The sequence below is a fragment of the Mastigoproctus giganteus genome, chromosome 1, assembly GCF_048544385.1.
Source record: "Mastigoproctus giganteus isolate SK-2022 chromosome 1, ASM4854438v1, whole genome shotgun sequence".
NCBI classification, from domain to species: Eukaryota; Metazoa; Arthropoda; class Arachnida; order Uropygi; family Thelyphonidae; genus Mastigoproctus; species Mastigoproctus giganteus.
Genome location: NC_143575.1, coordinates 57,248,700 through 57,274,256, shown reverse-complemented (window position 1 = coordinate 57,274,256; position 25,557 = coordinate 57,248,700). Strand labels below are relative to the sequence as shown.

Sequence of the window (25,557 nt, the reverse complement as noted above, 5' to 3'; positions counted from 1 at the left end):
GGAATCCCTATAGCAGTGACACCACACAGAACACTCAATTCATCAAGAGGTGTCATTTCGGAGTGGGACCTTCTCGACATAACCGAGGAGGAAATCTGCTCCGAATTAAAACCACAGGAGTTACTGCCATCAAGAGAATTACTGCGCAAAGGGATGGAAAAATTGTTAAAACCAGGAGCGTTATCCTGACTTTTAACTCTCCTAAACCTCCTGACGAGATTAAAGCTGGATACATCAACTGTTCAGTGCATCCATACGTTCCGAACCCTTTACGGTGTTTTAAATGCCAGAAGTATGGACATTCTCAAATGGCCTGTTGTGGAGTCCTTGCATGCGCTCAATGCGGTGCAAAGGACCACGAAACAACAGCATGTTCAGCCGCAAAACCCACCTGTATTAACTGTGAAGGCGAACACCAGGCCTACTCACGAGCATGCCAGAGGTGGAAAGAAGAAAAAGAAATTCAACGGCTGAAGGCAGAGCTAAACATATCATACCAGGAGGCAAGGAAATCGGTCAAACCCCTGAATATCAACAAACCTACCTACGCCCAGAAGGTAGCAGGGAGATGTTCCGTCGGAACTCAGACAGACATGACCATTCCTCCCATAGCGCGGTATCTCTTAAGTTCTCAAAAACCTGCACAAAAGGACCAATCAGCTGCCACTCCTATATCGGTACCTCCTAATGCTCCACAAGTAACAAAGGTAGTTATGAAAGAAAAGAATAAGAAAGGGGAAGTCCCCCCCTAGTACCCAAGAAAAGATGGATGTCGAGCAGAAGGAGGTACCCGTAGATTCAGTCTTGGAACTCTTTGCGGAGGAGGAAATGGACACAGGACAACGTCCATTCTTCCCCAAAAAAGATAAATCCAAGACTGATAAAAGTAAGCCCTCAGCACCTCGGAAGCCGCCTGATGAACCCACCAAGCCAAAATAATGGCTAAATTCCTACAATGGAATTGTCGTGGATTCCGGCGAAATATTGATGACATCAAGGCCCTCCTGCAAAAGCACAAGCCAGTTTGCTTTTGCTTGCAGGAGACATATCTGAAGGCAAATGATGATCCCACCATGCACAACATCACATTTTTTCGAAAGGATAGAATTGCGGATGGCTGTACATGGGGGAGTGGCTATCCTTGTGGGTAACCAGACCCCAGTTCAGTCTTTGCTAGTTACAACCAGCACAGAGGCTGTTGCAATTCGCCTTTCAGTGGGATTTCTATTAACTGTGTGCTCCATTTATTTGCCACCTGGGACTGACATCTCCCAGGCAGACCTTGATGATCTTCTAACGCAGCTGCCCTCCCCTTTCTTACTTCTTGGGGATTTTAACGGACATAACACCCTGTGGGGTAGTGCTAACATCAACGGAAGGGGACAAGTCATAGAGCGTATGCTCAATGACAATGACCTTTCCCTTTTAAATACTGGAACAAACACCTTCTTCCACATGCCTACCCGTACCTTTTCTGCCATTGATCTCTATCTGCTCCCCTTCTCTACTCCCTTCACAAACTTGGGAAGTGGAGGAGAATCCATACGGAAGTGATCACTTCCCTGTGATAACCTCGTTACACAGTGGGAGACCATGTCCTCCCTTCAGGTTACCACGGTGGAAGATTGATCAGGCTGACTGGAATGCCTTCCAACATCAGGCAAATTTTGATCTTAGCACAGTCAGTCAAGAGCCTATCAATGATGCAGTTAAGTACATCACAGAAAATATTGTCCAAGCAGCTGCGAATGCTGTTCCAAAACCATCTGCCCAGTTTCCACAATTTCCCAAACCTTGGTGGAATTCACAATGCACAGCAGCAAAAAAGGCTCAAAACAAAGCGTGGGAGATATTTCGCCGATATCCTACCACGACCAACCTTATAGCCTTTAAACGTGAACGAGCCAAAGCACGATATATCTGCCGTCAGAGTCAAAAGGAATCGTGGATCCGTTTTACATCATCTATTAACCAGTCTACCAATTCTAAGGTAGTCTGGGATAAAATCCGGAAATGAAGGGAAAATATACATCCCACCCTTCTGCAATCCTAGATTATAATGGATGCGCTATTGCAGATCCAACTGCAATAGCCAATTCTCTTGGGGAAACATTCCCTAACATCTCTGCAATATCTTCGTATTCCCCAGAGTTCCTGGTCCTGAAATATAAAATCGAAAAACAGGCACTTAACTTTAAATCTAAGAGCATTTATCCCTACAACGGGGATTTATTTCACTATTCTGGAACTGAAAAGAGCCCTAGCTCTTTCCAAAGCAAGTGCCGTTAGACCAGATGGCATCCATTATGAAATGATTAAACATCTTTCATCAAAATCTATGGATTGTCTGCTCCTTCTGTATAACAGAATCTTTACTGAAGAGCAGTTCCCAGACTCCTGGCGAAAGGCAATTGTTCTTGCCTTTCCTAAGCCAGGAAAGGATCCAAAAGTCACCACCAATTATCGTCCTATTGCTCTGACTAGCTGTCTGTGCAAAATCCTGGAGAGAATGGTTAATTCCCATTTAATATGGTACTTAGAATCAAACGACCTTCTCTCCAAAATCCAGTGCGGCTTCCGAAGGAACCGTTCCACTTTGGACCATCTTATTAGACTGGGAACATCCATCCGGGATGCTTTCCTAAAACGCGAACACTTGGCGTCGGTGTTCTTTGACGTGGAGGAAGCGTATGACACAACTTGGAGATTTGGCATCTTAAAAGATCTGCATAGCCTTGGCCTTAGGGGGCAACTCCCCATTTTTATTAAAAACTTTTTAGCCAATCGATCTTTCCAAGTTCGTGTGGGATCCTCACTCTCTCGTTCCTTCAGCCAAGGGGAGGGAGTACCACAAGGATCAGTATTAAGTGTCACGCTTTTTGCCATCAAAGTAAATTCCATCACAGAACAACTTCCTCCAACTGTAAACAGTTCCCTCTATGTTGATGACTTTAGCATATTTTGTCAGTCATGCAACATGAGGGTTATTGAAAGACAACTGCAGAAAGCTATTGATCGCCTCAACTCCTGGGCTCTTGCTAATGGCTTCAGGTTCTCGCCGGAGAAGACCATTTGCGTACACTTTTGTCGTAAGCGTAATCTTCATCCTGAACCTGAATTAAAGCTCGGACAAAATGCAATTCCAGTAGCAGCGGACACAAAATTCTTGGGACTCGTATTCGATAAAAAGCTGACCTTTCTGGATCACATCCGCACAAAGTGCACAAGAGGACTGAATATTCTGCGCTCTCTTTCCTCAACGTCTTGGCGTGCGGATCGATGCACCCTACTACGCATCTATCGTGCACTTGTACGATCCAGCCTAGATTACAGGTCCCTGGTATACAATTCGGCCAGAGACAGTGTACTTCGATGGCTGGATCCTGTCCATCATCAGGCTCTCCGTATCGCTATTGGAGCATTTCGAACATCTCCTGTCCAGAGCTTATACGTCGAAGCAAACGAACCACCGTTATCACTTCGACGTAAGCAGTTGTCTCTAAAGTACACCTTAAAATTGAAATCCCTGCCAGACCATCCTACGTGGCCATTCGTTTTTGAGCCACTATGGGAAAATTTGTACACCACCCGTAAGACAGCCAATCGTCCTTTTGGTATTCGTATCCAAGAGCTACTCAAAGAACTTAATATTAAGGTAGACAAGGTTGCCCAAACACCAAAGCAACCCCTTCCACCCTGGCATGCTCATGTACCAACATGTGACTTGTTCCTTAGAAATTGGGGAAAGTCGGACACTCCATCGTCTGTCTACCTGCAGCTTTATTCAGCGCACCGAGCTGAACATTCTAACTTCGTGCCAGTTTACACAGACGGTTCGAAGTCGGAATCATATGTGGGATCTGCTGCTGTCTTTACAGACAGCACTACATCGGAGCAGATTCCCTCTGAATGCAGTATATTTACTGCAGAGCTGCATGCTATAGAGGTAGCCTTGGATCACATTAGTGAATGCCAATACCAACGGTTCATTTTATATTCCGATTCTCTCAGCGTGTTACAGGCTTTAATATCTGTGAGATACAATCCTCATCCAGTTCTGTCTAGTATTCAGCAGAAGATTCACTTCCTCCTCGGACGTGAATATGATATCCGCTTCTGCTGGATTCCCAGCCACATTGGGATTAGGGGAAATGATTTGGCTGACGCTGCAGCCAAATCAGCAATTCCCAATAATAATCGCTGCCTGTCAGTCCCCTATACAGACTACAGGCAAACAATACACGAAAATATATATTCCCAATGGCAGGATTCGTGGAATAGACAGACTGCGAATAAATTATATCGTATAAAGCCTGTTATTGAACCGTGGCAGTCTAGTCTGCGCAGGAATCGTAAGGAGGAAGTTGTTCTTGCCCGGACCCGCATAGGACACAGTCATTTGACTCATTCGTTTTTTGCTGAGGGCTGATGACCCTTCTATGTGTGAGTCCTGTGGCACAGTTTTAACTATCAGACACCTTTTAATTGATTGTCCAAATTTTAGGAATATCCGTTTTACCGCTTTTAATCATCTGACTGAGCCTTATACACTCAGTCAGATTTTATCCGACAATGACCATGTGTCTGCTGTTTTTAGCTATTTTAAATTAATAAAAGTTTTTAATTGTATCTAAAATGCATATGTTATTGTTATTTCTTTATTGATTTATTTTTTAGCTATTTGTTATTATATACCATGACGTGGTGGCCCAACCAATTAGGTCACCGAGAGCTTAAATTTTTATGTTACCTGTTCTTGGCGCATTATAGCCTCAGTTGCTGATGCACCAATAAAATACAAACAAACAAACAAACTCTTTTCTATATATTTCCTTACTGTTTTTCTTTATCTTTTCACTCTGTTTCTTAAATTAATTCATTATGGTTGTTAGCTTCTTTTTGACTTTCAGTGGCTCTGGATCCTAGAAATGCTGTTATCATTACCACTTTCTTCCTTTTCCTTTTATATACTAAATATATTTTTTTCCAAAAATTTTTTGCAATATGTCAGATTGTATTTCTCATGCAAAGAAATATGTAGGAGAATGCAGATGCCATACTCAGCAAATAGGCTGGTGTGAACTGCTGTGGGTAAAATCAAACAAATTTAGTAGCTCTTTGATTAGAAAGGGCAGTTCCTACTGTTTTCCTCGGGAATAATTAAAAAGGTTTTTTAAGTTTTTATACATTATTCTCCATTTTTGCTGTTTATGCAATAACTAATAGGTTTCTGGAATTTTAAATGGGGAAATCAAAGGATACTTTTCTTGACTGCTTTTGAAATTTGATTTGGGTCTAGTGACCCAGACGAACCGATTATGGGTTAAGAGGGAATAAGGTAATCTGTGCACAGCTGCCAAATATTTGGATTTATAATGGAGAATCCTTTTTTTAATTATTTTTTTTATATATTTGATTTGACCTATCTCACCATTGTAATGTAATGACGGAGTTTTTATGTCCTTTTGCAAAATCTGTTTTTCTCAGTGTTTTTATTTTTGTTAATGAAGTAGCTGTCAGGTCAGGTAGGCTAGTCTATATAACAAAATTGAAAGGCTGGATTGATAATATATTAATGGTACTTAATACTGCAAATCTGATGATTTTTAATGTCATCAACAAGGGTCAGCCGGCAAAACCAAGGGAAATACAGCAAGGAGTAAGGCCTCTGTTTCTAACAAAAAATATACATGCCACATGGTGGAAACAATGAAACCAAGTTTTAGAGTATTAGAGTATATAGAAGCAAGGTTGAGTGTGGCAGTAAATATATAGACTTCAGATGTGTATTTACCATCACACTGGCTTCTGTATACTCTCATATTGCAACTTGGATTCATTGTTAACCATCATATGCCATGTATATGTATATTTCTTGTTAGAAACAGAGACCTTACTTCTTGCTGTATTTCCCTTGTTTTTGACGGCTGACCATTGAGAATGACAATAAAATATTCGGATTTGCAGCATTAAGTACCCTTAATATATTATTTTTTATTTTATAGATGCCTTTGCATTTTTCCATAGTTTCGACTTCTGGTTTTGTTAAACTATCTCCGCTCCCTTTACCACAATCTACTTATCTACATTCCTTTATTTTCATTGGGTTCTTTTTGCTATGTATAGCAGTATCACAGGTCCATAATCCTTCAAAAATATCTATTTTTTATAAATCAGTAACCATTCTTTAATAGCTCTATTACTATTACATTATATATTGTGTTTAAAAAGTAGAAAAATGCTAGAGTTAGAAAAGTAGAGAATTAGAAAAGGTGTCGATCAGATTAATGACATCAAGGTATCGATTAAACATTACATCTGTCTGTAAAACTTATATTGCAGTATTTAATGAACAGTATATCATGAAAATCAAATGAAAAATGAAATATAATTAGAATATGGAATATAGGTATTCAGAGTAAAAATATACCTCATAGCACCATAAGGCCAAAGTATTTAGTTAACCTAAGTTGGACTTCATTGTTATACCCTATAATTAAACACATAATATTTAATAAAATAATAAAATAAAATGATAATGAAGCTAATTACTGATAAAAGGATACATTGAATGGTATGTTTTCTAGGGCTAGCACCACCCAGAACAGATTTTAAACTAACAGGTCGGTAATTACAATTGTCACCATTCGATCCCCCATTTGTGAATTGGGGACACACTTGCACATCTCCAGTTCGTGGGGACTTCCTGAGTCCAAGGAAGCTTTCATAATTATGGCTAATGGTTTGCTTACTTCCTTTGCTGCCTCCTTTAATATAACTGGATAGTTCCCATCCACGCCAGATGGTTTTTCTTATGTTTAACTTCAACAGTTTCTCCTCCACTTTGCTCTCCATTATTTAAAAATCATTTAGCTCCCTGTTAGAGTTAAGTAAACTTCTGTCCTCCCACCCTTACAGAATTCCTCATGTGTGAATGTAGATAAAAAATACTCATTCAGTTTGTCAGCTATCGAACCAACAGTCAAACCACCAACATCAAGTGGCCGAAACTGAATCATCCCCTTCCTTCTAGAGTTTACATAAGTAAAGAAGTCCTTTTTCTTTGCATCGTTTGCCAAAGATTTCTAATAATCAGCCTTCGCTTGCTAACCTCCTCTGTGACTTGATTACAGACTGGCTTATAACTTCCATAGGTTTCTGTGTCACCTGAAAATTGATATGTATCCCACACATTTTTCTTCTCTGCCACAAGTTCATTAGTTTATTTCAAATCCATTTAGGCCTAAACCTTGAAGAGTATTTCTTAATTGGTATGAAAAGTTTAGTAGCTTCCAAGATTAATTCCTCGAAGGCTTCCCTTATAATTCGCTGTTTTAAACATCATCAGTTGATCCCACAGTATAGAATTTAAAAACTGTCTGAGAGCAGTGTATTCACCTTTATGAAAACCTACCCTTTACCCTTGATGGTAAAGGGCAGGGTTTAAATAAATCCCACCATCAGTACACTGTGAACACTGTCACCTAGTGGTTCCTTTATCTGCAAATAACATTAGTTCTACGAAGAGCAGTGTCCATTGATTACCACTCTCTGTCTCCTCCCACTAAACCATCCCTTTATCCATAGCAGCGATTTGTCTCCAATTCCACACTGCTCCAATTTATGCAGCAGTCTTCTATGTGCAACAGTATCAAAAGCCTTTCTAAGATCCAAATATATGATATCAAAATTATTCTTTGCATCCAGTTCCTTTGTGACTACATGATAGTATCCAATCAAATTGGTCAGTCAAGACTTCCTCTTAACAAACCCATGCTGTGTCTGAGCTGTAATTGAAGTCTTTAGCATTAGCATTAGTAGAGGCATACGATGCAAGAAAGCAAGCTTATTCAGCATCAGCCCAAAAAAAAAAAAAAAAAAAAAAAACCCTCTCCCATTTCACCCCTCCGTTCGTTCGAAATACCTGTCCAGTTGAGCTTTAAATTTGTTTAGGCTATCAACTTCAACAACAAGTGATGGAAGTCGGTTCCACCAACCAACCACCCGCTGGCCAAAGGCAAATTTCCGCACATCTATCCGACATCCGTCCTTCCTCAATTTGAATTTATGCCCTCTGAGGTGATTATTCTGAGAAAGGTGAAGAATCCCATTGGCATTGAGCATGCTCAAACCATTCAAGGCCTTATACACCTCTATCAGATCACCTTGCCGGTGCCTAGTCTCCAGACTCTGTAATTTGCAAAACTTAAGCCTTTCTTCGTAAGAGCAACCCTTTGTTCCATTTACTAATCTTGTTGCCCTTCTCTGTACCCGTTCCAGCAGCTCTACATCCTTCTTGAAATGAGGCCTCCAGACCTGTATACAGTACTCAAGATGTGGCCTAACCATTGCCTTATACAAGGGAATAATCACCTCCTTATCCCTGCTAGAAAAATTCCTGTATATCATTGACAAGACACCATGAGCTACTCTTGCAGCTCGTCTGCACTGCTCAGAGAACTTCATATCTCCCTGCACAATTACCCCCAGGTCCTTTTCATTCTCCACCACTGTCAGTGTGGTACCGCAGAGTTGATACGTTGCTCTGGGGTTACTGTTTCCCATATGCAGTACTTTACATTTGTCAATGTTAAACTTCATTTGCCACCTCTCAGCCCATCTGTTCAACCTTTCCAGATCCTGTTGCAGCAGCATAGCGTCAGTAGTGTCCTTGACGACCCTGCCAACCTTTGTATCATCTGCAAACTTGGACATTAAACTTGATATCCCATCATCAATATCATTCATAAACACCGAAAACAACAACGGACCCAACACTGAACCTTGAGGAACTCCACTAATAACATTAGTCCACGTTGAGCAGTGTCCATTGATTACCACTCTCTGTCTTCTGCCACTCAACCATCCCCTTATCCATAGCAGCAATTTGCCTCCAATGCCACACTGCTCCAATTTGTGCAGCAGTCTTCCATGTGCAACAGTATCAAAAGCCTTTCTAAGATCCAAATATATAATATCAAAGTTATTCCCTGCATCCAGTTCTTTTGTGACTACATCATAGTATCCAATCAAATTGGTCAGGCAAGACCTGCCCTTAACAAAACCATGCTGCGTCTGAGCTATAACTGAATTCTTGTCTAGATGATCCTTCAGTGCTTCTTTAACCAGTGCCTCCATTAATTTACCTGGAACAGAAGTTAAACTAACAGGTCTATAATTACTTGTGTCAGCCTTTGATCCTCCTTTGTGAATTGGGGTTACATTTGCACATCTCCAGTCTATGGGTACCTCCCCTGAGTCCAAAGAAGCTCTCATAATTATGGCTAGGGGTTTGCATACTTCCTTTGCTGCCTCCTTTAATATAACTGGATAGATCCCATCCACCCCAGGTGCCTTTTTTATGTTTATCCTCAACAATCTCTCCTCCACTTTCGGCGTCTCCGTGGCCAGGTGGGAGGGAGCAGCAGTGCGTAGCACACGCTTCTTGATTAGACCGGGGTTCGAGCCCGTCACCACCAAATACGGAGGATGCGGGAAGGTCAGGGAATGACCACCGCATATCCCGGAGCAATATGGCCTTAGTTGCTAATGCTCCTAAAAACCAAATAACAAATAAATAACCTCCACTTTCCTCTCAGTTATTACAAAATCATCCAGCTCACTGCCAATGTTTACTTTACCTACATCATTCTCCTTCCTGAATAACTCCTCATGCGTGAATGTAGATGCAAAATACTCGTTTAGATTGTTAGCCACCTGAGCAGGATCCTCAACTGTTGAACCATCAATATCCAGTGGACCAATCTGATTCATCCCTTTCCTTCTCGAGTTCAAGTATGTAAAGAACTCTTTTCTGTTTTTCTTTGCATCCTTTGCCAAGGATTTTTCGTAGTCTGCCTTTGCCTGCCTAATCTCCTTTGTGACTTGGTTACAGACCAACTTATATCTATCATAGGCTTCCATGTCTCCCATTAATTTATATGTATCCCATGCATTTTTCTTCTCTGCCACATGTCTCATTAGTTCATCTGACAACCATTTAGGCCTAAACCTTGAACAATATTTCTTAGTTGGTATGTAAAGCCTGGTAGCCTCCAAGATTAGTTCCTTGAATGCTTCCCATTTTGAGTTTGCTGTTGGTAACATCATCAGTTGGTCCCACTGTATAGAATTTAAATACTGTCTCAGACCATCATAGTCGCCTTTACGAAAACAAAAACCCTTCCCTTTACCTCTGATGGTAGTTACCTCCTTGAGTAAATCCCACTTCAACACACTGTGATCACTGCCACCTAGTGGTTCATTTATCTGCAGGTTCTTAATGCATGAAGAGTCACTACTGATAATCAGATCAAGAGTATTGCTCCCTCTTGTTGCCTCACGAACATGCTGGTGTAGAAAACAATCATCCAATAAATCCACAAAAGCCTTGCTAGTGTGCGAGTGACCAACCCACAAATTCCAGTCAATATCTGGGAAATTAAAATCCCCCATTATAAGACTCTCTGATTTACTGGCCCACTCTATTTCCCTGTACAATATCTTATTATACTCATCAGAGTCATTAGGCCTATAGCACACTCCTACTCTCAATTTTGATTTCCCTATGCTTATGTCACACCAAACTGATTCGGCACTGCCCTGTCCATCGATGTCGACTGGCTTCACTTCCTTGGACTTTATGTGTTTCTTAATTAATAGCATAACCCCTCCTCCCCTCCTGTCCTGTCTATCCTTTCTATACACATTGTATTCCCCAAATTCCAGTTCCGCATTACTTATATCTGTGTGACACCACGTCTCTGATATCCCAACAATATCTGCCTTTGATGTTTTGAGCAATACCTCAAATTCATCAAATTTATTTACCAAACTCCTAGCATTGGTGTACACGCAGGTATACATGCACCTGTTTCTATTCTTAGCTACCCTATGCTCTTAGCTACGCAATGACTACCAGCAGTCTCTGAAATATCCTGCATCTTGTTTTTCAGACTTCTGCTCATTTCAATAGAAGCAGTGCAAGAATCACTTCCACCTCTGCCAGTGGCTACTGTTAATCTATTAGTCCTTGTATCCCCCCCAACTAGCAGTTTTCCGACCCACCTAACACTGCCTCGGCAGCATCAGCAAAAATTCTTGCACCCTTTCTATTTAAGTGTATCCCATCCCTGTAGAAGCAATCTCTCCTGTTAACAAGTACAGTCCAGGCTGAAAAAAATTCTACCCCTTGAGCCTTGCACAATCCCTCCAGGGCCGAATTGATCGACAAGGCTCTCATCATATACTCCCTCCTATCGTGTCTGGGCAGAATTGCAGACACTTTCAAGTTCAACCCTAATTCACGGCTTTTTTTCAGCAGTGACCTGTACTTGCTAAGTAATTCCGCCGGTCTCCTACTCTTAATATCATTCGTGCCAACGTGTACAACTATATCACCTTTTGTGCCCTTAAAAGATGATATCCGCTCTACAATGTCATCAACCTTTGCCCCTGGCAGACATACCCTGGTCCTATTCCACCTATCCTTTTTACAAAGCATGTTCCCCGTTTCCCTGACAATAGAGTCACCAACAACTACTAGTTCCTGTGGGACCAGCGCATTCTGCCTAGGGGGCTGCTTCTGTGTTGCCTGATGACCAAGTGCAAGCTCTGGCGTTGATGTGGGCAGCTGAGAGCTTGATGGGCCCCTCAATTTATTTCCTTCGAGGGCATCCACCCTGTCCTTCAAGCTCTCATAAAGGCCCATAACAACGCTGAGTTGTCGCCTGATTTCCTTGCACTCCTTACATCGTGCACACACAAAGACATCCCCCTTGGCAGTGTCATGTCCCGTACCCAACTGCTCCGCAAACATCAAGCAAACAGTGCATTTTAATAGACTGTGATTCAGAGGGCAACTGGCCCCCTCAGTTCTCCCCTGAACCACAGCACTCCCATTAGCTTGAGCCTTTTGCTTTGCTGCTCTGGTTAGAGTCATGATTCCAATGTAATTCAATAAAATTTAAAACAAAAATTAAATCCTTAAGTTATATTATATATATATATATATATATATATATATGGATATATATATTGGTTTTTTTTTTTTTTTTTTTTTTCGGTATCTAGTGTTCCCTTTATACAACTTCCGTATCACGTGTACCACTATAGTTATGTATTAATTATTTGTTACGATTAAGTCGTTATATATATTTATAGAGTTAAAAATACAATTTAATTGACAATAAAGTTTATCAAGATTAATAGATTTACTGAATAATTGACAATATTATATTATGCACTATACTACACTAAGCTTATGCTATCGTGTAAAAATGGCGGGAATTCACGAACGAGTATCAAGTATGTATTAATTATTTGTTACGTTTGTACTCTAAGTCGTTATATATATATAGTTAAAAGAACAATTTAATTGACAATGAAGTTTAACAAGATTAATAGATCTACTGATTAATTGACAATATTATATTATGCACTATACCAAACAAAGCTAATGCTATCGAATTCCGGATATGCTGTGTCGCGTTTCAGTAACGAGTGTTATCTACGAAGTCCCTTTATATAACTTCCGTATCAAGTTATGTATTAATTATTTATTTTTACTAATTATTTATGTTCCGTAACCTATGTGGTTATATGTATAGTTAAAAGTACAATTTAATTGCCAATGAAGTTCGACAAGATTAATAGATTTACTGATTAATTTTCACGTAACTATGGCGGCTGTCTATGAACGGTAAACTCGTGTATTTGATACCCTTTCCGATACTAAGTAATACCTACAAATCTCTATCTAAGTTACTTTAACTTTAAGTACCGTAAATAGGAATATAAAGCTACTCTAGAAATAAGTTAATATGTCAATTTAAACTAATAAAGCAGAATATAAATCAGAAAAAACTTCTCTGTTCCAGTAGCGGCAGAAGGCACGTCCGCACAGGAAACTCTCGTGCTCATTTTGTCTAGATAATCATGCAGTACTTCTTTAACCAGTGCCTCCATTAATTTCCCTGGAACAGAAGTTAAACTAACAGGTCTGTTATTACCTGTGTCTCCCTTTGATCTTCCTTTGTGGATTTCGGTCACATTTGCACATCTCCAGTCCATAGGTACCTCTCCTGAGTCCAAGGAAGCTCTCATAATTGTGGCTTAGGGTACGCTTACTTCCTTTGCTGCCTCCTTTAGTATAACTGGATAGATTCCATCCACCCCAGGTGCCTTTCTTTTGTTTATCTTCAAAAATTTCTCCTCCACTTTACTCTCAGTTATTACAAGATTATCTAGCTTACTGCCATAATTTAACACACCTGGAATTCCCCTCCCTGAATAAACTCCTCATGTGTGAATGTAGATGCAAAATATTCATTTAGTTTGTTAGCTACCTGAGCAAGATCATCAACAGTTGAACCATCTATGTCAAGTGGACCAATTTGATTCATCCCCTTTCTTCTAGTTTACATAAGTAAAGAACTCTTTGCTGTTTTTTTTTTTTTTTTTTTTTTTGCATCCTTTGCCGAAGATTTCTCATCATCTGCCTTTGCCTGCCTAACCTCCTTTGTGACTTGGTTACAGACCAGTTTATATCTATCATGGGCTTCTGTGTCACCTGTTAGTTTATATGTATCCTATGCATTTTTCTTCTCTGCCGCATGTCTAATTATCTGACATGTTCATCTGACATGCAATTATGCCTAAATCTTGAACAATATTTCTTAGTTGGTATGAAAAGCCTAGTAGCTTCCAAGATTAATTCTTTGAATGCTTCCCATTTCGAATATGCTGTTGGTAACCTCATCAGTTGGTCCCACCATATAGAATTTAAATACCGTCTCAGACCACCGTAGTCACCTTTACAAAAGCAAAAACCCTTCCCTTTACCCCCTTTTTTTACTCAAAGAGGTAAATTGGTAGTTACCTCTTTGAGTAAATCCCACTTCAGCACACTGTGATCACTGCCACCTTGTGGTTCCTTTATTTGCAGATTCCTAATGAAGAATCACTACTGATAATCAGATCAAGAGTATTACTCTCTGTAGTTACCTCCCGAATTTAGATAGATTCTCTGGGAAATTAAAATCCCCATTATAAGACATTCTGATTTACTGGCCCACTCTATTTCTGTGCACAATTGCACATTATACTCATCAAATTCATTAGGCCTAGAACACCCACCTACTCTCATTTTTCCTTTCCCGGTGCCTATTTCACACCAAACAGACTTAACACTGCATTGTCCTCCAACATCAATTGGATGCACATTCTTAGATTTTTTGTGTTTCTTAACTAACAGCATAACCCCTCCTCCCTTCCTGTCCTGTCTATCCTTTCGATACACATTGTACTCCCCAAATTCCAATTCTGCACTGCTTATGTCTGTGTGACACCACGTCTGTGATATCCCAACAATATCTGCCATTGATGTCTTGACTAGCACTTCAAGTTCATCAAATTTTTTAACTATACTCCTAGCATTGATATATATATATATACATGCACCTGTTTCTACTCTTAGTTACCCTAACACAGCCCATGTATTTACTTGTTCCACAATGTCTCCCATCAGTCCTGGAAATCCCCATTTCCTTGCTTTACAGGCTGCTGCTCAATTGCATTTCAGTGGAAACGGTGCAAGAATCATTTTGACCTTTGCCAGCATCTACTGTTAATCTATTATTAGTCCATGTATCTCCCCAAGCTAGCAGTTTTCCGACCCACCTAACTCTGCCTCGATAGCATTAGCAAATATTCTTGCACTCTTTCTATTTAAGTGTATCCCATCCCTGTAGAAGCAGTCTCTCCTATTAACAATCACTGACTAAACTGAGAAATATTCTACCCCTTGAGCCTTGCACAATCTCTCCAGGGCCGAATTGATCGACATGGCTCTCATCATATACTCCCTACTATTGTGTCTGGGCAGAATTGCAGATACTTTCAAATTCAACCCTAGCTCACGGCTTTTTTTTTTCCCTTCAATATTGACCTGTACTTGTTAAGTAAGTCCACTGGTCTCTTACTCTTAATATCATTACTGCCACCATGTACAACAGTCTCACCCTTTGTGCCCTTAAAAGATGATATCTGCTCTACAATGTCATCAACCTTTGCCCCTGGCAGACATACCCTGGTCCTGTTCCACCTATCCTTTTTGCACAATATGTTCCCCATTTCCCTGACAATAGGGTCACTGACAACTAGTTCCTTTGGGACCAGCGATTCTGCCTTGGGGGTTGCCACTGCATTGCGTGATGTTCAAATGCGAGCTCTGGCATTGATGTGGGCACTGAGAACTTGATGGGGCTCTCAATTTAAATCCTTCGAGGGCATCCACTCTGTCCTTCAAGCTCTCATATAGCCCCATAACAATGCTGAGTTTGCACCTGGTTTCCTCACACTCCTTACATTGTGCATGCACAAAGACATTCCCCTTGGTAATATCATGTCCCATTCCTGATTGCTCCACAAATGCATGCATCATCACTGCTGATAATCAGAATAAGAGTATTATCCTCTCTGGTTGTCCCTTGAACATGTTGCTATAAAAAATAATCCTCCAATAAATCCAAAAAAGTCTTGCTAGTGTGGGAGTGACCAATCTACAAGTTCCAGTCAATATCTGGAAAGTTAAAATTCTCCATTACAAGACATTCCGATTTACTGGCCCACTCTCTTTCTCTGCACAATTGTTTGTTGTTCTCATCAGAGTCATTAGGCCTATAACACACTCCTTCTCTCATTTTCCCGTTCCCCGTGCTTGTGTCACACCAAACTGACTCAGCAATGCACTGTCCATCCATATCAACTGGACGCATTTCCTTAGATTTTGTATTTCTTCAATAACATCATAACTCCTCCATTCCTACCCTGGCTATCCTTTCTGTACACATTGTACTCTCCAAATTCCAATTCTGCACTGCTTATATCTGCATTTATTTTGCATCTATTTGCATAAAACATAATCTTCCTCTGAGTTATTTTGATGATGGAGGAACCTTGTTCAGAAATATGTACCCTAAAAAATATGGTTGTGGAAATACAAAAACAGCAGTCATTTTTAGTACAATTACACGGATAATAAAAGGAGAAGTAGTAATGGATCTGTAAAAGGGAATTTTACACTTGCATTAAATGGTAATAAGTGAAGTGATTCTAAGCTATATCCTTATAGGTAATAAAAAAAAAAGAAAAAAAAAGAGTGAAATCAAAAGCAGATTGCTCTCAATGCCATGCCAGCACTGAAAGGTATGAACATGTAAACAACCTGAAAATATGTGGGATTCCTTGAAAAAACTTAATTCACAAGGGAGACGGGGATAAAAATGTAACATGAATAGTTACACACTTGTTAGTGTAGCTTCTGTTCCCTGGAAAATAATAACATTACTGGTTAAAAAGTAATGCAGGACCATCTAGATAGGAATGCAATTGTGCTGCAGTCACAGGATGGATTTGTTAAGTGGCGTTCTTGCCAGACCGGCATCATTTAGAACCTTGGATACCATGATACAGTAACAAAGGAACTGGATAGAAAAATACTTGGATTTCAGTAAAACTTTTGATACTGTTGCACATAAAAGACTGCTGTACAAATTGGAGCAGTGTAGTATTAAGGGCAAATTACTGCTATGAATAAAGGGATGGTTGAGTGGGAGAAACAGAGTAGTTATTAATGGACTTTGTGGTTAAATAAATAGAGAAAACCATTCTGGTTTTCTCTATTTATTTATGATATTGATGAAAGCATGTCAGCTTAATGTTTAAGTTTGCAGATGATGATGCAAAGGTGCAGGGCAGTATTAGTAACGGTCATGTGGTGCAAGGAAGCCTATAGCTTATGCTGCACCAGCTAAAAAAAAAAAAATAATAAATATTAATAAAATAAATAACAAAAAATAAAATAAAATAATAAGAATAAAAACAAATTAATAATAATAATAATAAGAAAATTTTAAAAATAATAAGAAAATTTTAAAAATAATAATAATAAAAATTAACGAGAGAAAAGGAAATGGACAACCTGTGCATCCCCCCCCATCCCTTAGGTAATTATCCAGCTGACCTTTGAATTTCCCCAGACATTAGTTACGCTCTACCACCCATGTAGGTAACTTGTTCCATTAATTTTAAACTCGCTACCTAAAATAAAACTTCCTGCAATTCAGGAAGTTTTATTTTAGGTAGCGAGTTGTTCTAGCATCATTTAGAACCTTGAATCATCCTTATTCATTTTGTTTAAGCCTTTCATAGCCTTAAATACCTCAATCAATTCTCCTCTAAGGTGCCTAGTTTCCAAGCTCTGCAACCCATATATTCTAATTCTTTCCTCATGTGGACGCCTTTTTGCCCATCTCACCACGCAAGTTACCCATCTTTGGACCCTTTCAAGAAGAACAATGTCTCTCTTTAGGTGTGGTCTAATAATAGCCTTATGTAATGGAACTATGATGTCCTTATCTCTACTAGTGATTGTTCGATAAATCATCGATACGATAACTGTGGGCCCTCGTTGCAACCAGTCTACAATGCTCGGAGAACTTCCTGTCTGACTTTATTGTAATACCCAAGTCCCTGTCCTCCACTACCGGCTTTAGTTCAACTCTGCCAAGTGTATAAGTTATTTTGGGGTTACTGTTCCCCAGGTGCAATACCTTACACTTTGCTGGATTAAAGCATAGCTGCCATTTTTCTGACCATCTCTGAAGTCTATCTAGGTCATTCTGAAGATGCCCTGCTTGGCACTAGTCATTAACTACTCTGTTAATCTTTCCATCATCTGCAAATTTAGACATCACACTCTCTATCCCTTCAATGGTGTCATTTATGAAAATCAAAAACAACAGTGGTACTAATACTGATCCTTGAGGAATAACCATTTATCACAACCCTCAGCCTCCTGCCCTGATGCCACCCTGCTATCCATCTAAGGATTTTCCCTGTGATTCCAAACTGTTACAGCTTATAAAGTAACCACTCGTGTGGTTAATCACAGTAATCAAGATAAGCTACTTCAACTAGATCTATAAAAATTAGACAGGTGCTCTGAGAAATGGCAGTTGAAGTTTAACATTAAGAAATGTAAGGTACTGCATATGGGTAGTAGTAATCCCAGATAAATGTGCCAAGTGTGTAATACTACACTCAGGGTAGTGGAAAATGAAAAAGACTAGGGAGCAATTGTGCAGTCAGATATGAAGTTCTCTGAACAGTGCAGACAAGCTGCCAGGACAGCTCATGGGGTTTTGTGAATGATATACAGCAGGAGTGGCCAACTTAATTTGTGATGAGATCTACTCTTTTCCTTCCAAATGTGCCGCGATCTACCATCTCAAAAATTTCATTGCACAAGATGCACAAATCGAGGGATGACTGTATATTTAAAATTCGTCGTGATCAACCGAAATTAAATCTGCAATCAACTCGTTGGCCACCCCTAATATACAGGAATTATGCTTGCAGGTGATTATCCCATTGTAAATGGTAGTGGTTAGGCCACATCTTGAGTACTGCTTACAGGCCTGGAGGAAGGATATATATTGTTTTAATGAATGCAGAGAAGAGAAATGAGTTTGGTGAGGGGGGAAAAGAAATCATCTCAATCCGATCACCTGCAAGGTGATCAGATTGAGGTGATAAAGACTTTGAATGGATTGAGCCAACATAGTGCCTATGGCATTCGTCTAGTTTCTTAGACCACACACAAGAGGTGGGGTGGGCATAAATTGAAGAAGAATGGCTACAGGATAAATGTGTTTAAATCTGCCTTCGGCCGGCAGTTGGTTGATTGTTGGAACAAAGTTTCATCTGTTATTGTGAAGTGAGTAGTTGGGATAAATTCAAGGGAGAACTAGACAAACTATTGAAGGGGGGGGGGATGGACAGCTGATGTGTTTTTTTTTTTTTTGTTTGTGTTTTATAAGCTTTCTTTCTTGCATCATTTGCTAATACTAGTACTAAAAAAACTATCTGGCACTTAGTTTTGAAAATGTGATTGTTTTGGTAGGCCTAAAAATCGAGAGGAGAATAACTGCATATTTACTTTTCCTTAATTTCTGAGCAAATGGTGCTTTGAAAAAACTAAGGTCATATTTGGAATCAGTATATCCAAATTCATAAAGAAATGCAGATAAACAGAATCTTTTTTTTTTTGAAAATATGTTACATGATGTCATTATTTGATTGCATTGAAATCCAAAAGTTGGTTTCTGCCAATACATTTACCCAATTTGGAAACGAAGTATACATCTTGCTATAGCCACATCTGTGCCATCTAGTCATACCAAATGAGACCATGGACTTAAGGTAAGTGGTAGAGTAGTTTCAGCAGCCATTGCTTAGGTTGCCATAATTGCTATAAGCTTTTCAGATTTACATGTTCATATCTTCTCTATAAACTTAAAATTCTAGGTGTTGTGTATGTTGCGAATGATAGCTATCTAAATTTCTTGAAGACAGTTTTTTTTTTAATGTGATAATTTTTCCTTTGTTTTTAGGAATCTTCTAATCAGACAGTAGATCTTGTGACTCAAATGTCCAGCTTAAATTTCCTGCCAACTCAGATTCCACTTCAGCCATCTCAGGACCCTCTTTCCCCTGTCTCTTCAACAGGAGTTCCTACAGTTGAAGGCATGGGTACACCTACTCCTTCTGCCTCTTTTATCCAGCAAGGCTTTATTGTTCCAGCACTTAAAGCACAAAATTTTGTTAGTCAGCCAGGTTCTGTTAATCAGGTATGTTAAACTTTCAACTGTTATTTATTCAGATAACTAATATTTTAAAAACTTGATTGCCCATCTGTTTTATGATAATTCACAGTTTGAGTCCTCACTGTGAAACCTACCCATATGCATACACATAAAATTGCTCTGTTGAGAAGGGACTCTTGGTAGACATTGTCTTGATACTAGAGTAATTCTAGTGTTTCTATTGTAAACAATAATGTGATACAGATAAACTGCGAATTTTAGTCCCTGGAGATGTGCCGTTTTGAGATTATTCCAATTTTTGGATAGTAAATGTAACTAAATATGAATTGTAAAATTCAGTATCAGAATCCAAGCACAGATTAGGAAAGAAGATCGTCATTGTTGATAGATTGCTTACTTGGCAGCATCAATTGCCTACATTTCTTCCAATTTCCCTACTTGATTCACCCCTTCATGGATTATCCCGAGATATCTTGTTTTTAGTTTAAATGCTATTTGGAACTTCACAAAATATCTCGGGATACAATAATACTCGAAGCAAACAATAATACCTCCAAATTTAGGACTGAAACGTATTTTCTCTGGTATTTATCTGGCTAATTTTGCAGTAGTCAGTTAAATCCCAAGTTTCTCAGGATTTTCTTATGCCTGGCAGCAAATGACTGACTTTCATTTTACTTATATTGTACAGCTATGTCAGTATAGTAGCATGCGTTCTTGTGCCGCCAGTAAAATATAATTTGCTGTCCTAAATGTAGAAAACTGAACAAACGAAAATAATTCACAAAAACAATATCGAAAAAATATTTCAGCACCCTGTTGTACTGCCGCCCGTAAGCGACACTTACCTCGCCTGTTTACTTGTGGCAGCCGTGTGTCAGAATGTAGTTAATTTGCGATTACTGCTTGTGTGTTCCACTTTATTTTTTAAATTTCTTTATATAATGAGTAATGAAGACTTTTTCTGTGCCTTTCTTTTAGGTTAAGCGCTAATTTATTTAAAAAATCTGTATAATTTGTACAGCTTTTGGCATACACGAGATAACTCAGGATACCCAAATGGGTTAATTACTCCCATGTATTTTCTACAAAAAAAATTAATAAATAACACAAAAAACTATACAATAAGTATTCATATGATGCATACTTTTAACCTGCAAAATAAAAAAGTCCTTCCGTTATAGTACATTTTCTGGAAAAAAATGTTCCGGGAAGGGGTTAACCTAATACTTATTAACTCTTTATTCCTGTTTATCTCCTGAGGCGCCTCTGTAGCCAGATGGGAAGGAGCAGTAGTGCGTAGCACACGCTTCTTGATTAGACCTGGGTTCCAGCCCGTCACCACCAAATAAGGAGGATGCGGAAAGGTCAGGGAATGACCACCGCATATCCCAAAGCAATATGGCCTTAGTTGCTAATGCTCCTAAAAAAAAAAAAAAACCAAATAAAGTTTATCTCCTTGGACCATTTTCAGTGTTTGAACTTGAGAAAGCCACAATTGAGAAACTCAATAACTTTCTACAGAATATTACCAAATCACTTTGGTAATATTTTCTAGAATATGTTCTAGGACCATCAGAACATCCCTTCAATTGAACTAAAAATCAGTGAAAAAAAAAATCAATATTCTTGATGAGAAAATGCAATACATTATTACGTTTTATTCTAAACATGAAATTGGTCAGAATCTCTCAGCTTGTGATGCATTTTCATTGCCATTGTAGTGTAAATGTGCTGATCAGATACATTTTTAGCCCATCAGTATTGACATCAGTAAATATGCAGTGGAAAATCCACTCTACTTTATCTACTTATAGCATAGGCAGCCATAGATGCTTCTCATTGAAGAATTTTTTTCTGGTCACTACAGTACTTTTAAGTGTTATATCCTTTTTATTTGTTAATTTTTTGACTTAAGCATTTGAAAATGCATGATTTTCATCATGCACACAACCTTCTCTAACGAAAAGAAATTTGCTCTGCTGGTAGCACCTTTCAGTATTTCCCTGCCTTAGATAACATGAAACTTTTGGTTTTGTCTTCCTCACACTGTAAGTGATATATCATAACTGATGCAAAAAATCCATTGCACAGTGGAAAGTGTACCAAAGTGATTTCATGAAAAATTACACTAGTGTGGCAGTTTGGATGAAAATTACCTACGGAGCATTTTGACTGTGACTCTGCCTATAGCCTCTGCATACATGATGTTTTTATTTTTTATTGCTTAGTACTATCAAATAGTACTAAGATATTTTAGTACTATCAAATAGTACTAAAGAGTACAGTAGGATCAGATTCTTTTATATATGTGTGTGTTTGTGTGCGTGTATATATATATATATATATATATATATATATATATATATAGTAATAGTATTCACTATATAGTGCAAAGAAGCCATAGGCTTTTGCTGTCACATAAGATAAGAAAATACAAATTTTGCTGTCACAAAAGATAAGATAAGCAAATACAAATTTCGCTGTCACAAAAGATAAGATAAGAAAATAACAAATTGCGCTGTCACAAAAGATAAGAAAATACAAATTTTGCTGTCACAAAAGATAAGATAAGCAAATACAAATTTCGCTGTCACAAAAGATAAGATAAGAAAATAACAAATTGCGCTGTCACAAAAGATAAGAAAATACAAATTTTGCTGTCACAAAGATAAGAAAATACAAATTATATGCTTCCCTCTTCACACAGGTAACTATCCAGTTGATCTTGGAATTTATTCCAACTGTCAGCCTTAACTACCTGCAAGGACAACTTGTTCCAAATCAACAACTCACTGGCTAAACAAAAACTTCCTACAATCTAATCTAAACCTCAACCCCTGTAATTAGCATTAGTAGAGGCATTTGATGCAAGAAAGCAAGCTTATGCAGCATCAGCCAAAAAAAAAAATAAATAAATAAATAAAAAATAACCACTTCCACTTCACCCCTCTGTTCGTTCGAAATACCTGTCCAGCTGAGCCTTAAACTTATTTAGGCTATCAACTTCCACGACAAGAGATGGAAGTCTGTTCCACCAACTAACCACCCGCTGGCTAAAGGCAAATTTCCTCACGTCTATCCTACATCTGTCCTTCCTCAATTTGAATTTATGCCCTCTCAGGTGATTATTCTGAGCAAGAGGAAGAATCCCATCAGCATTGAGCATGCTCAAACTATTCAAGGTTTTATACGCCTCTATCAGATCACCTCGCTGGTGCCTAGTCTCCAGACGCTGTAATTTGCAAAACTTAAGCCTTTCTTCGTAAGAGCACCCCTTTGTTCCATTCACTATCTTGTTGCCCTTCTCTGTACTCGTTCCAGCATCTCTACATCCTTCTTGAAATGAGGCCTCCAGACCTATATACAATACTCTAGGTGTGGCCTGACCATTGCCTTATACAAGGGAATAATCACCACCTTATCCCTGCTAGAAAAATTCCTATATATCATCGACAATACACCATGAGCTACTCTTGCAGCCCGTCTGCATTGCTCAGAAAACTTCATATCTGCCTGCACAACCACCCCCAGGTCCCTTTCATTCTCTACCACTGTCAGTGTAGTACCACAGAGTTGATACATTGCTCTGGGGTTGCTGTTTCCCATATGTAGTACTTTACATTTGTCAATGTTAAACTTTATTTGCCACCTCTCAGCCCATCTGCTCAACCTTTCCAGATCCTGTTGCAGTAGCATAGTGTCAGTAGTGTCCTTGACAACCCTGCCAACCTTTGTATCTTCTGCAAACTTGGACATTAAGCTTGATATACCATCATCAATATCATTTATAAATACAAAAAAAAAAATAATGGACCCAACACTGAACCCTGAGGGACTCCACTAATAACATTAGTCCACGATGAGCAGGGTCCATTGATTACCACTCTCTGTCTTTTCCCCCTCAACCACCCCTTTACCCATAGCAGCAATTTGCCTCCAATGCCACACTGCTCCAATTTTTGCAGCAGTCTTCCATGTGCAACAGTATCAAAAGCCTTTCTAAGATCCAAGTATATAATATCAAAGTTATTTCCTGCATCCAGTTCTTTTGTGACTGCATCATAGTATCCAATCAAATTGGTCAGGCAAGACTTCCCCTTAATTTTCCTGGAGCAGAAGTTAAACTAACAGGTCTATAATTACTTGTGTCGCCCTTTGATCCTCCTTTGTGAATTGGGGTCACATTTGCACATCTCCAGTCCATGGGTACTTCCCCTGAGTACAAGGAAGCTCTCATAATTATGGCTAAGGGTTTTGCTTACTTCCTTTGCTGCCTCCTTTGATATAACTGGATAGATCCCATCCACCGCAGGTGCCTTTCTTGTATTTATCTTCAACAATATCTCCTCCACTTTACTCTCAGTTATTACAAGATTCTCTAGCTTACTGCCATAGTTTAACACACCTGGAATACCCCTTGCTGAATAACTCCTCGTGTGTGAATGTCAATGCAAAATATTCATTTAGTTTGTTAGCTACCTGAGTAGGATCATCAACAGTTGACCCATCGATATCAAGTGGACCAATCTGATTCATCCCCTTCCTTCTAGAGTTTACATAAGTAAAGAACTCTTTGCTGTTTTTCTTTGCATCCCTTGCCAAAGATTTCTCATAATCCGCCTTTGCCTGCCTAACCTCCTTTGTAACTTGGTTACAGATCAACTCGTATCTATCATAGGCTTCTGTGTCACGTGTTAATTTGTATGTATCCCATGCATTTTTCTTCTCTGCCATATGTCTCATTAGTTCATCTGACATCCACTTAGGCCTAAACCTTGAACAATATTTCTTAGTTGGTATGTAAAGCCTAGTAGCCTTCCAAGATAAGTTCTTTGAATGCTTCCCATTTTGAATTTGCTGTTGGTAAAATCATCAGTTGGTCCCACTGTATAGAATTTAAATACTGTCTCAGTCCATCATAGTCGCCTTTACGAAAGCAATAACCCTTTCCTTTACCCCTAATGGTAGTTACCTCTTTGAGTAAATCCCACTTCAGCACACTGTGATCACTACCACCTAGTGGTTCATTTACCTGTAGATTCTTAATGCATGAAGAATCACTATTGATAATCAAATCAAGAGTATTACTCCCTCTAGTTGCCTCCCGAACATGCTGATGTAGAAAACAATCATCCAATAAATCCACAAAAGCCTTGCTACTGTGTGAGTGACCAGCCCCCAAATTCCGGTCAATATCTGGGAAATTAAAATCCCCCATTATAAGACTCCCTGATTTACTAGCCCACTCTATTTCCCTGTACAGTTTCTTATTATACTCATCAGAGTTATTAGGCCTATAGCACACTCCTACTCTCAATTTTGATCTCCCAATGTTTATGTCACACCAAACTGACTTGACACTGCACTGTCCAGCAATGTCGACTGGCTTCACTTCCTTGGATTTTATGTGTTTCTTAACTAATAGCATAACCCCGCCTCCCTTCCTATCCTGTCTGTCCGTTCTGTAGACATTGTACTCCCCAAATTCCAGTTCTGCATTCCTTATATCTGTGTGACACCACGTCTCTGCAATCCCCAAAATATCTGCCTTTGATGTTTTGAGCAACACCTCAAAATCAAATTTATTTTCTAAACTCCTAGCATTGGTGTACACGCAAGTATACATGCACCTGTTCTTTTTCTTAGCTACCCTAACACAACCCATGTGTTTTTTTCTTTTTTTTGTACCCCAATGATTCCCAGTAGTCTCCGAAATATCCTGCGTCTTGTTTTTCAGGCTGCGGCTCATTCCAATAGAAGAGCTGTGCAAGAATCACTTTCACCTCTGCCAGTGGCTACTGTTAATCTATTAGTCCTTATATCCCCCTAATCTAGCAGTTTTCCGACCCACCTAACACTGCCTCGATAGCATCAGCAAACATTCTTG

At 39.1% G+C, this 25,557-nt stretch overlaps 1 protein-coding gene across 10 annotated transcripts in view; it reads left to right on the top strand.

Moving 5' to 3' along the window:
- Window positions 1–25,557, top strand: part of enc (R3H domain containing protein encore) — a 702,629-nt gene that overhangs the window by 596,800 nt on the left and 80,272 nt on the right. For all 10 annotated transcript variants that reach the window (XM_090373011.1, XM_090373031.1, XM_090373022.1 and 7 more), the window contains one exon: window positions 19,455–19,691. In XM_090373011.1, coding sequence (XP_090229137.1) covers window positions 19,455–19,691 — 237 coding nt within the window. The remainder of the gene's footprint in view (window positions 1–19,454; window positions 19,692–25,557) is intronic.